The sequence below is a fragment of the Osmerus mordax genome, chromosome 5 (assembly GCF_038355195.1).
Source record: "Osmerus mordax isolate fOsmMor3 chromosome 5, fOsmMor3.pri, whole genome shotgun sequence".
Taxonomy (NCBI): domain Eukaryota; kingdom Metazoa; phylum Chordata; class Actinopteri; order Osmeriformes; family Osmeridae; genus Osmerus; species Osmerus mordax.
Genome location: NC_090054.1, coordinates 1,568,638 through 1,581,699, shown reverse-complemented (window position 1 = coordinate 1,581,699; position 13,062 = coordinate 1,568,638). Strand labels below are relative to the sequence as shown.

The following is a 13,062-nucleotide window of genomic DNA, read 5'->3' as shown; positions in this document are numbered from 1 at the left end:
GTTGTCATTTTGTTGTAATTTCAAGATTAACAGTAAGCAAACATGTTTCATGTTAACTTCGATCTTTTGGGGGGAAGAACTTTTGATGAGTGGTTAGCCGAAGATGAGAGAGCAAGAGTGAGCAAGAGTGGTCGAAAGCGATGTCATCAGAGACGAAGGGGACATGAGAAACGTTTTCCATGGATGCACAATTAGTGAAAATATCCAAATCAATATAAGCAAACCGTAACATGTTTAGACCTAATGTTTAAAATAAATATTATTTTATTGAAAGTGTCCCATTGTCATTGTTGTTATTTTAAAGGCAGCTTTTATGAAATGAGCAAAGTCAATTGCGAGATCTAGCTAGCTAGCTAGGCTAACAAATGTGAAGTTCACAATGCTGTTTGTCCGTTGCATAGCAACAGCCACTGTTTACAGGGACTATTTTCTCTCGGCTAATGAAATGCGATACACAATGTTTGTTGTCTATAACTATTTTGTGCTGAAAGGCAGCTTACTATTTATTTACTATTTATAATTTCGCTGGCAACCGTATTATAAAAGCAATAAAGTACTTTATCAGCAAAATAAAGTATGTGTTCCAAGGTCTGCCTAACAACACCCTTGAACACGTACCTTATTGGCAATAAAGTACTGCCTCTCGTACCTTATTGCTTAAATAATGCACACCCCGGAACTCCCTCTCAACCAATCAGAATGCTTGATTTCATCCACCCGTATTATAATGGGTGATAACGGACACCTACTACGTAATTGCTGAAAAAAAGCTGTCTTTTCACCGTTCTAAATTATTCCGCTGGCTACATAGTATATGAGCCTGTACAAAATGTGTGAAATAAGTAACCATAACAACAGGGACGGAGTCAAAGCCTCCATTTACAATTTTGAAAGACTTTAACAAGCTAACTTGTATTTACAACAATGACTGACTTCAATATTTATTTTAACCTATTTGAAAAATTTTACTTTTCTGAATGTAGTTAGTGAGTCAGTGTCACGTAACCGCTCATCTCACATCCCATTCGCTATTCACCTCGCTAGTCAACCTACTTCAGACTAGTGATGGGAAGTTCGGATCATTTTACTGATTCGGTTCTTTGAATCTCATTCAGTAAAATGAACAAATCTTTCTTCGAGTCATTCGTTCATTTCAACGGGGGGGGGGGGGGGGGGGGGCTATCCGTCCACTGCAAACACGTATCATATTCTCATGTAGGTTAGTGCATGACATGTGCACTAGCAGATACTATTTTAAAATAAATTCCTGCATTAAAATAATGTATCATGACAGTTTGTATGATTTGGTCATTTATTATCACACTAGCATTTAATTATCACGGCAAACAATTACAGTGCACTAAACTGTAAGTGTAAATGTAAAGTGAAAATAACAAAACCAGTCAGTATGATGACTTCAGCGAATATCATTCACGTCTTACTAAAACAGCGGCCACGCGAAAGGGAATGAGGACACTGTTTCCTCTGCTAAAAAATACAATGCGGGTCACGTGAAAAAAGGATCCAAAGACTCGTAGAAAGACCGAGTTGGGAAATGAACGAATCGTTTGTTTCCTCCAGTACAGAGCCTATGCAGGTCACGTAAAAAATTATCCAAAGACTCGTAGAAAGACCGAGTCGGGAAATGAACGAATAGTTCGTTTCCTCTAGCTACCAGTAGACTCGTTACTCCCGAGTCCTTGTAAGGACTCGTTCAAAATGACACATCGAACGACACATCACTACTTCAGACAGGCTGCGGCCAACACGACAGTAGCAGCAACTATACACATGGCCGATTATTTTCTTCTTAAAAATCTTAATTTTATTTGGGGACAATGACACGGCTCGATAGCTGGCTAGTCATGTTGTTAAACATACTGTCAAATTATAATTACTGTTTGGAGAAAATGTCAACTTTGATGCGGTCATCTCACATCCATTTGCTATTCAACTCGCTCCACAGTATCGGCCATACTAGTACTAGTATGGCCGATACTTCGTGAAAATCTTGATATTGATTTTGGGAGAGTGACGCTGGTTAGCTAGCAAATCTTATTGTCAAACATACTGTAAAATTATATTTACTGTTTGTCAACCGTACACAATGGTATTGCCTCTGAATCTTGCTAGCATAACGTTAGCTTTCGGGCTAACAGCTCAGCCAAGGGAAAGCCTGTGTTGGTTCTATGAGCTGAGAGGACTATAAAATATCAGTTGGCCAACGTTAAAACACGTTAGATTTCTTTTGCAAAACGCAAAAAAAAAGAAAAAATAATTTCCGGGAGCTACCTCCCGGAAATGAGTCTCTGCAAGTTGGGATGTCTGTTAGCTGATCCTTTAAAGTTTAAAGGATCCCTTGTTAAATCAGCCTCTGCCGAGTAGAAAGGGAAATTGTAGAAAACATAAGTTAACACCAACATTTAGTGGCAAAATCGATAATTATGTCTAAATTATTACAACATTATTTTAGATATAGTATAAGTTTAGCTAGCTTACAAATACTGAGGATAGCCTACTGAAGTTGAGTTAGCCAATGTCGTTAGCGATGCTAGCTAACGTTAGTTTGCTACTGTAGCTGTATATCATTTCACTGGGTCTTGCAGCGCTGCTTGATTTACTGAAATTATTTTATGAAATTATTATGAAATGTTATGTTCTACTAGCCATTTGCCTACTTTAGCAAGTCAGAGTATTTCCAAGCCCTGATAGTGTAACTGAGACGACACAGTAAATATTATCTTTCAAGTAATAAGCCCCCGTTCAAGTGTTGAGCATTAAATTAGCTGCATGGTCTGTAAAGATCTTGGGACAAAGCCACTTTTTTGTGTTTTGTTAATGCAAAATTCTGTAAAATAAAATCTGTAAAATAGACGTAATGAGTGGTACATAACGTGAGGTAACATGGCATTTCTTTTTTTTTGAGTTTTAACCTGTCCAGTGGGGCAAGTACATTTCTCTTCCACTTGCCCAACAAAAAAATCCACTTGTCCCGGACAAGCGGAGTGTGTGTGCACATGTGTGTGTGTATGTTTGACTGTGTGTGTGTGTGTGTTTGTTTGGGTGTGTGTCTGACCTGCCCATCTGCAGAGCCAGTGACCAGTTGCCTATTCTCCCCCAGGAAAGCAATGCTGAGGAGAGGAGAAGCTGGGAAAGACAGGAACAAGAAGTTGGACTGCATGCCCATAACACTCAGCTACACAACACTGTAAACACCACCTCAGCTACACAACACATCACCTCAGCTACACAACACACTGTAAACACCACCTCAGCTACACAGCACATCACCTCAGCTACACAACACACTGTAAACATCACCTCAGCTACACAGCACATCACCTCAGCTACACAACACACTGTAAACACCACCTCAGCTACACAACACATCACCTCAGCTACACAACACACTGTAAACACCACCTCAGCTACACAGCACATCACCTCAGCTACACAACACACTGTAAACATCACCTCAGCTACACAACACACTGTAAACATCACCTCAGCTACACAACACACTGTAAACACCACCTCAGCTACACAGCACATCACCTCAGCTACACAACACACTGTAAACATCACCTCAGATACACAACACACATCACCTACATGAATATCACCAACACATGGTTTTCAGCTACACAACATGGTTCTCAGCTTGCACATACCTGACAACACACCGGACAGGTAGAGAACAGCTTCCTTATTTACATCCCATACCTGAAAGAAATATAAATTCTACCTGTAATGTCTTTTAATTTAATATGTAATTATATACACATACATCACATACAGTAATATGGTATCAGTCTGTGTGTGTATATGTGTGTGTGTGTGTGTGTGTGTGTGTGTGTGTGTGTGTGTGTGTGTGTACCATGAAAGTCCGGTCCTCTCCAGTGGACACCAATGTGTCCTGGTCCCAGGGGCAGAACTCTGCTGCAGTCACCGGCCCCCGGTGGCCCTTCAGAGCCCTGCCCACCTTCTCCTGCTGCCTCACAGACACACACGGACACCCTGCTAGCACGCACCAGTACTCACCAAACTCTCCAACACACTAGCTCCACCCAGCTAGCTCCACTAGCACCGCACCACCTACTGCATGCACTTTTACAATGAGTTTTTCACATAATAGGTCACTTAATAGGTCTTTCCTGTTTCACTTCTGAAGAGGCACACTACACTCCACAGCTATGTGCATATGTGTACATGAATGAGACGGGCAATTCCACTTAGACCTCAATGGACTCATAAACATAATGACAGGTGAAATGTCCCGTCCTAGGTGCAGTGTGACAGGTGAAATGTCCCGTCCTAGGTGCAGTGTGACAAGTGAAATGTCCCGTCCTAGGTGCAGTGTGACAAGTGAAATGTCCCGTCCTAGGTGCAGTGTGACAAGTGAAATGTCCCGTCCTAGGTGCAGTGTGACAAGTGAAATGTCCCGTCCTAGGTGCAGTGTGACAGGTGAAATGTCCCGTCCTAGGTGCAGTGTGACAAGTGAAATGTCCCGTCCTAGGTGCAGTGTGACAAGTGAAATGTCCCGTCCTAGGTGCAGTGTGACAAGTGAAATGTCCCGTCCTAGGTGCAGTGTGACAAGTGTAATGTCCCGTCCTAGGTGCAGTGTGACAGGTGAAATGTCCCGTCCTAGGTGCAGTGTGACAAGTGAAATGTCCCGTCCTAGGTGCAGTGTGACAGGTGAAATGTCCCGTCCTAGGTGCAGTGTGACAGGTGAAATGTCCCGTCCTAGGTGCAGTGTGACAAGTGAAATGTCCCGTCCTAGGTGCAGTGTGACAAGTGAAATGTCCCGTCCTAGGTGCAGTGTGACAGGTGAAATGTCCCGTCCTAGGTGCAGTGTGACAGGTGAAATGTCCCGTCCTAGGTGCAGTGTGACAGGTGAAATGTCCCGTCCTAGGTGCAGTGTGACAGGTGAAATGTCCCGTCCTAGGTGCAGTGTGACAGGTGAAATGTCCCGTCCTAGGTGCAGTGTGACAAGTGAAATGTCCCGTCCTAGGTGCAGTGTGACAGGTGAAATGTCCCGTCCTAGGTGCAGTGTGACAGGTGAAATGTCCCGTCCTAGGTGCAGTGTAGCAGTGTGGCTCTATGAGGCAGGCTCCTACCTGGGAGCTGAGGATGTAGATGTAGGAGCCACAGCAGGCAGACACCCTCTGGTCAGAGCTGCTGAAGGAAAGATGCACCACAGTACCCAGGAGGGTCCCAACTATAGTTCCATCAGCAGCCAGACCTGAGCAAAAGGGTTTCATTTATTTAATTATATATTTTCATGTGTGTCCCATTATTGATAACACATATTCTTGGTCAGAGAATATGTACACCCACTACAGAGTGTTTCCTTTCAAACAGTCTCAACCGTATCTCCTTTTCATATCAGTATCATTTCCACCTCTGTGATAAACTGTTGTAGTTACTGTGTTGTTGTGTTACTGCAGTTTTGTAGTTGTGTTGTAGTGTTTCTGTGTTGTAGTGTTGTTTTGTTACTGTGTTGTAGTGTTCCTGTGTAGTAGTGTTACTGTGTTCCTGTGTAGTAGTGTTACTCTGTTGTAGTGTTCCTGTGTAGTAGTGTTACTGTGTTCCTGTGTAGTAGTGTTACTGTGTTCCTGTGTAGTAGTGTTACTCTGTTGTAGTGTTCCTGTGTAGTAGTGTTACTGTGTTCCTGTGTAGTAGTGTTACTGTGTTCCTGTGTAGTAGTGTTACTCTGTTGTAGTGTTCCTGTGTAGTAGTGTTACTGTGTTCCTGTGTTACTGTGTTACTGTGTAGTAGTGTTACTGTGTTGTAGTGTTCCTGTGTAGTAATGTTCCTGTGTAGTAGTGTTACTGTGTTGTAGTGTTCCTGTGTAGTAGTGTTACTGTGTAGTAGTGTTCCTGTGTAGTAGTGTTCCTGTGTTCCTGTGTAGTAGTGTTACTGTGTTGTAGTGTTCCTGTGTAGTAGTGTTCCTGTGTAGTAGTGTTCCTGTGTAGTAGTGTTCCTGTGTAGTAGTGTTCCTGTGTAGTAGTGTTACTGTGTTCCTGTGTAGTAGTGTTCCTGTGTAGTAGTGTTCCTGTGTTCCTGTGTAGTAGTGTTCCTGTGTAGTAGTGTTCCTGTGTTCCTGTGTAGTAGTGTTACTGTGTTCCTGTGTAGTAGTGTTACTCTGTTGTAGTGTTCCTGTGTAGTAGTGTTACTGTGTTCCTGTGTAGTAGTGTTACTGTGTTACTGTGTAGTAGTGTTACTGTGTTGTAGTGTTCCTGTGTAGTAGTGTTACTGTGTAGTAGTGTTCCTGTGTAGTAGTGTTCCTGTGTAGTAGTGTTCCTGTGTAGTAGTGTTCCTGTGTTCCTGTGTAGTAGTGTTCCTGTGTAGTAGTGTTCCTGTGTAGTAGTGTTACTGTGTTCCTGTGTAGTAGTGTTCCTGTGTAGTAGTGTTCCTGTGTTCCTGTGTAGTAGTGTTCCTGTGTAGTAGTGTTCCTGTGTTCCTGTGTAGTAGTGTTCCTGTGTAGTAGTGTTACTGTGTTCCTGTGTTGTAGTGTTCCTGTGTAGTAGTGTTCCTGTGTTCCTGTGTAGTAGTGTTCCTGTGTAGTAGTGTTCCTGTGTTCCTGTGTAGTAGTGTTCCTGTGTAGTAGTGTTACTGTGTTCCTGTGTAGTAGTGTTCCTGTGTAGTAGTGTTACTGTGTTCCTGTGTAGTAGTGTTCCTGTGTAGTAGTGTTCCTGTGTAGTAGTGTTACTGTGTTCCTGTGTAGTAGTGTTCCTGTGTTCCTGTGTAGTAGTGTTACTGTGTTCCTGTGTAGTAGTGTTCCTGTGTAGTAGTGTTACTGTGTTCCTGTGTTGTAGTGTTCCTGTGTAGTAGTGTTCCTGTGTTCCTATGTAGTAGTGTTCCTGTGTAGTAGTGTTCCTGTGTAGTAGTGTTCCTGTGTAGTAGTGTTCCTGTGTTCCTGTGTAGTAGTGTTCCTGTGTAGTAGTGTTACTCTGTTGTAGTGTTCCTGTGTAGTAGTGTTCCTGTGTTCCTGTGTAGTAGTGTTACTGTGTTCCTGTGTAGTAGTGTTACTCTGTTGTAGTGTTCCTGTGTAGTAGTGTTCCTGTGTTCCTGTGTAGTAGTGTTCCTGTGTTCCTGTGTAGTAGTGTTACTCTGTTGTAGTGTTCCTGTGTATAGTGTTCCTGTGTTCCTGTGTAGTAGTGTTCCTGTGTTCCTGTGTAGTAGTGTTCCTGTGTTCCTGTGTTCCTGTGTCATTACCTCTTCTGCTCCTGCTGCTGCATCTGTCCAGGTCCCAGACGATTACATAGTCAGCCGAGGCAGAGCAGAGAAGCGCAGGGGTGCCCTGCGCCCCGAACTCCAGCGCCCCGACCTCTCCATGGTGCCCACACAGACGCAGAGGCTGCACAACCATGGAGGACCATATTATTATCTTACCATGGAGGACCATATTATTATCTTACCATGGAGGACCATATTATTATCTTACCATGGAGGACAATATTATTATCTCACCATGGAGGACCATATTATTATCTTACCATGGATGACCATATTATTATCTCACCATGGAGGACCATATTATTATCTTACCATGGATGACCATATTATTATCTTACCATGGAGGACCATATTATTATCTTACCATGGAGGACCATATTATTATCTTACCATGGATGACCATATTATTATCTTTCCATGGAGGACCATATTAGTATTACTATGGAGGTATTATCTTATTATGGAGGTATTATATTATTATTATCTTACCATGGAGGTTTTATGTTTATACACTGGCAGACAACTAAATGATTATTTTGAATGAAATCATGCTTGTGTTAACTAAACCTATTAACGACTCTCGCATGGCCAACGACCTGAATGAGTTCTACTGTCGCTTTGAAAGACAGGTGGACTGTCCCGAGGCCACCCCCCCCCCCCCCCCCCGCCCCCGCCCCCCCCCCCCCCCCCCCCCCACACACACACACACACACACACGTTTGTATGCTACATGTAATGTACATGAATGACGGACCTTCTCTGCAGTGTTCTGGTGGCTGTACACCAGCAGGTCGTTGCGGTTCGACGGTACGGCACAGTAAGAGGGGCTGCAGGCCAGCGGCACGTGAGAAACCAGACTGTCGAAGGACAACGACAGCCTCTCCACCATCAATATTTTGTTTCCACTATCTTCGCCAAGTCCGCTCATGGTTCTCTAAACTTGGACTGTGTTAGCTCTGTTTCTAAATGTAATAAACTACTGTACAGTAGTCTACTGCCAAACGTCAAAAGGCGCAAACTAGATAGAGTTGTTGATAACATACACAAGACACCCTTTCTGCCGATTGCCTAACCTAGCTCTGATGACCTTTCATAACCTTGAATGTTGTACCTTTTGTTTTGTTCTAAGACGCTAAGTATCTATAGTATCGTAGCTACTAACTAGCTAGTGCTAGCTGTTGTAAATACAATGCTCCTGTCGAGTGTTGCCTAGAAACGAGTAACGCTAGCTGATGACTCAAAACATCTTCAACCACAAGGTGGCAGACTCACCCCACAATCTCTTTCCATGTTGTTTGACATGACAGCCCAACGCCGGTCCACACTATCTCAACATTTTATCCTGGGAGTCTTCTGTTTCGCTTCTCCAGGTGCACTGTCCACTACACTACACAGCTATTGAGTATGTGCTGATGTGTGAATGAATTATAATAGAAAGGCGCACTGAGATACAGTCAACCCGGCCTGCCTTGAGAGCATTAGAACTATGTAGTAGCGTAAGTAGCTCATTGTAAAGTAAATTAAAATGTAATGATCCGCGAGTGTGATATGCAATATTTAATACATAGCCTACTGTATATATGCTAGTTATTAAGATGACTCGACAACATAGTTAGCCTATCTATCTAAAATTAGGTACATCGTCACAGGTATAGAAACTTGAGGTGAACTAAGAATAAATCGTAAGTAGATTTAACGTGATCTTGTTTGTCAGGCCAAAGAATTAACTGGTTCACAGGCTCGGGTTCCCAGGTCCTAAAAAAAGACTATGAATGAAGAGAAGACGCATTGTGGGAAATGTAGTTCTGCGTTGTAAAATGACGCCTTGGCGTGGGGAGGAGCCAGCTTGGTGCTCAGGGAGAGGAAAATAGCCCAGTGGACTCTGACAGCGGTCAGATGATAGCTAGTTAGCCAGCTGACCAGCAACACTACCGATACGGATTTTAACAGGAGTAAATCACGACTATTTCAATCGCCAAAACACTCCATTTTCGTTTTTAAGGAAGAATCTACGACTGAAAATTGATCATTTATTTTAGTAAAGCAAATTCAGAAGAATGTCAGTTCGTGCTAATATATTAGGCGACTGAAGAGAACTTGTATGCTAATATTAATACCACCAAACTACAAAGGGGTCTAGTAGGATAGCAAGTTAGCTCCGACAAGAATATTGCAAAAAGCCAGTAGTGCTGGCTAATAGCAAACGTGCGCTGCCAGATAACGTTGGCTTAACTAGCTTTAGGTTGCCACCCAAAGAACAATATAAATACATTTTTGGAAACTGTAATATGAAAAGAGACGCGTCGGAGACATTAGGATTTGTCCCTCAAAAAGACATTGTCTACAACAAACTTCTGCCTTATGCGGACAAGTTGGACGAAGAATCCAATGATATCTTGATCAAAATAAAAACAAACTTGGGCCGGGCTGTTCAGCTCGGAGAGATATGGCCGGGAGTCTTGTTTTGGACACGGAAACTTTCCACGTAAGTTGTTGAACTAGGTAGGCTAGCTGTATTAATGGTTAGTGCCCTCGTTGTTAAACGTGTTAATTGTATGATAAACATGTACACATTAGTAATGTGTTGAGTTGTGAGGTAGCTAGCTATCTCTTTGCTAAGTTAGCGTGCTTGCTAGCTAGCTGTCATTGTTTTTTCTGCAACCTTCTTGATCTCAATGCTGAGTGGCTAACTTTGTAGTTCTTCGTTTCAGTTGTCGGGGTCATCCCGCGGTGCGACTAATTGCATAGCTGCGATTCCGTGTGGAATCCGCTTGTAGTTGAGCCGCTTGCTCCGTGCTTGAGCGACACCTTCGTTGACATGAGTTAAGCACGTGGGCATCACCAGTTACCTGTCTTTACTGTGAGGGGGATCTAGTCTACGTTAACTAGCTCCTATTGGAAAACTTGGACATAGCTGTCTAAACAACGCTTTTCGGCTAGTCACTGCCTGGTGTTTAAAACACAAAAAGAAACACTAACCGGCCTAATAATGTCATCTGGCTACTATTAAGTAGGCCTTGTTGTAGACATAGGCCCATTCTCGTAGCAATAGATAGTGCTACATAATTCTAAGCAGTCTTGAATTGTGTGTTGGGATAGAGTTAGCGAGCTAACTAGTAGTGGTGGAACGTGTCGCTCACCACAGTTGGCTACTGTTAGCTAGCTAGGCTGGCCATATGGGCAAAGTGGCACAACGGTTTCAGGCTATATTAACCACGCTAAGATTGTGATAACTGCCTGTCTAGCTGGCTGAATCTTGTATTGTAACTGGCTAGCGCAGTGAAAAAAGCTATCTAGCCTAGGTAGTTTGTATCGTTGATACATTCAAGAGGACTCTTTGCTAATGCTTTCTAGCAAGAGAGCGAATTGACCAGAACGTAGTTACGCAGCCCTATTGATGTCAATCAGTGCGCTGTTTGTAAATGTTGTCAGTGATATCTTTCCACTGCACTTGTTATAGAAAGTGCTTAGTCACGCTTTATGCAATCTTAGTTGACTAGAACCAATAGTGTGGTTAAATACCTTCTGAATACTGTTTCTATATTTGTTGTTCCTTTAACCAACTGACCTGTGGATTGAGTAAAGCAGGACAATATTATCACAAGTAATCATTATTTCCCCTACAAGCTCTGAATATACACCAAAAACACTCAATGGTCACCATGTTTTGTAACCAAATGCCATCCGTATGTGCTCATAACACTCTGTACTGAGAACCACGTGGAACTCGACTGTGAACAGCTCAAGTGAGAATTGCACAAGGATTGAGTGCACTGCGTGCTGTAGCCTTTTGAATGTGCTTGTTGTTGTGTACACAGATGAAAGGCATGTAACAGCTAACCTGATCCAGAGATGGGCTCCACTCATATTTCCTGGCTGGTTGTGTTTGTGCTGTGGCGGTCGTACACTCCCCTGTGACTCTTGCGTGGCTCTGGTCAGAGCTGTATGGAAACATTCCCCCAGGCCAGTTGTAGGTTTGGGCTGGCTACAGACAGTTTTATCCAAAGCAATGTACAAATTTAATCTGCAATCTCTGAATCAGGTTTCAAATGCTCTACCCCTGAGATATCCTCATGTGACCTAGAGGGTAGGCAAGTGTACCTGACCCCTGGTCTCTGACCTAGAGTGGTAGGCAGGTGTGTCTAACCCCCCCCCCACCCCCCTCTCTGGTGTATCTAGAGGGGTAGGCAGGTGTCTTTGACCTAGAGTGGTAGGCAGGTGTGTCTAACCCCCCCCCCCCCTCTCTGGTGTATCTAGAGGGGTAGGCAGGTGTCTTTGACCTAGAGTGGTAGGCAGGTGTGTCTAACCCCCCCCCCCCCCTCTCTCTGGTGTATCTAGAGGGGTAGGCAGGTGTCTTTGACCTAGAGTGGTAGGCAGGTGTGTCTAACCCCCCCCCCCCCCTCTCTCTGGTGTATCTAGAGGGGTAGGCAGGTGTCTTTGACCTAGAGTGGTAGGCAGGTGTGTCTAACCCCCCCCCCCCCTCTCTCTGGTGTATCTAGAGGGGTAGGCAGGTGTCTTTGACCTAGAGTGGTAGGCAGGTGTGTCTAACCCCCCCCCCCCTCTCTGGTGTATCTACAGGGGTAGGCAGGTGTCTTTGACCTAGAGTGGTAGGCAGGTGTGTCTAACCCCCCCCCCCCCCTCTCTGGTGTATCTAGAGGGGTAGGCAGGTGTCTTTGACCTAGAGTGGTAGGCAGGTGTGTCTAACCCCCCCCCCTCTCTCTCTGGTGTATCTACAGGGGTAGGCAGGTGTCTTTGACCTAGAGTGGTAGGCAGGTGTGTCTAACCCCCCCCCCCCCTCTCTCTGGTGTATCTACAGGGGTAGGCAGGTGTCTTTGACCTAGAGTGGTAGGCAGGTGTGTCTAACCCCCCCCCCCCCCCCTCTCTCTGGTGTATCTAGAGGGGTAGGCAGGTGTCTTTGACCTAGAGTGGTAGGCAGGTGTGTCTAACCCCCCCCCCCCCCTCTCTCTGGTGTATCTAGAGGGGTAGGCAGGTGTCTTTGACCTAGAGTGGTAGGCAGGTGTGTCTAACCCCCCCCCCCCCCTCTCTCTGGTGTATCTAGAGGGGTAGGCAGGTGTCTTTGACCTAGAGTGGTAGGCAGGTGTGTCTAACCCCCCCCCCCCCCCCCCCCCCTCTCTCTGGTGTATCTAGAGGGGTAGGCAGGTGTCTTTGACCTAGAGTGGTAGGCAGGTGTGTCTAACCCCCCCCCCCCCCCTCTCTCTGGTGTATCTAGAGGGGTAGGCAGGTGTCTTTGACCTAGAGTGGTAGGCAGGTGTCTTTGACCTAGAGTGGTAGGCAGGTGTGTCTAACCCCTGGTCTCTGTGTTGTAGGTATATGCGCCTGTATGGAAGGAAGTTCAGCAAGGAGGACCATGTGCTGTTCATCAAGCTGCTGTACGAGCTGGTTACCAGCCCCAAGCTGGAGATCAGCATGATGCAGGGGCTGGCTCGACTCCTCATCAACCTGCTCAAGTAGGAACCTACCTCTCCAATACATTCTGCAACATATGATCACCTCTCCAATACATGCTGCAACATATGATCACCTCACCAATACATGCTGCAACATATTACAGTGTTTCCCCTAGGTTTACAGCTTTGGGGGAAGATTGTCAGTGGCGACAGCTATGCTCAATCCTTAATATCCATCCATTCATTTTTATTTGCCATATTTTCCAAAGAATATCTCAGAGCTCTCCAAAGAATTAGTTTGAGCAATTTTCCCTTTTTGTGCCCCACTCCACGCCATTTTCGTTTCATTTTGTCAGGCGATCATTTACATTTAGTCATTTAGCAGACGCTCTTATCCAGAGCGATTTAAAGTACG

The 13,062-nt window shown here is 44.5% G+C and overlaps 2 protein-coding genes across 3 annotated transcripts in view; one reads left to right on the top strand and one right to left on the bottom strand.

Moving 5' to 3' along the window:
* wdr27 (WD repeat domain 27) overlaps positions 1-8,167 on the bottom strand; it is a 67,907-nt gene extending 59,740 nt beyond the window's left edge. Inside the window, exons 1-6 of the mRNA XM_067236864.1 lie at positions 7,994-8,167; positions 7,219-7,360; positions 5,118-5,242; positions 3,878-3,991; positions 3,672-3,723; positions 3,077-3,147 (exon numbers count right to left, since the gene is read on the bottom strand). Of these exons, the coding sequence (XP_067092965.1) occupies positions 3,077-3,147; positions 3,672-3,723; positions 3,878-3,991; positions 5,118-5,242; positions 7,219-7,360; positions 7,994-8,167 (678 nt within the window). The remainder of the gene's footprint in view (positions 1-3,076; positions 3,148-3,671; positions 3,724-3,877; positions 3,992-5,117; positions 5,243-7,218; positions 7,361-7,993) is intronic.
* Positions 8,168-9,126: 959 nt separating this feature from the next.
* psme4a (proteasome activator subunit 4a) overlaps positions 9,127-13,062 on the top strand; it is a 67,026-nt gene continuing 63,090 nt past the window's right edge. The window contains exons 1-2 of one of the 2 annotated variants that reach the window (XM_067237107.1): positions 9,127-9,724; positions 12,567-12,707. In XM_067237107.1, coding sequence (XP_067093208.1) covers positions 9,528-9,724; positions 12,567-12,707 — 338 coding nt within the window. In that variant the 5' untranslated portion in view covers positions 9,127-9,527. The remainder of the gene's footprint in view (positions 9,725-12,566; positions 12,708-13,062) is intronic. The other variant, XR_010876710.1, reaches the window with a different exon arrangement.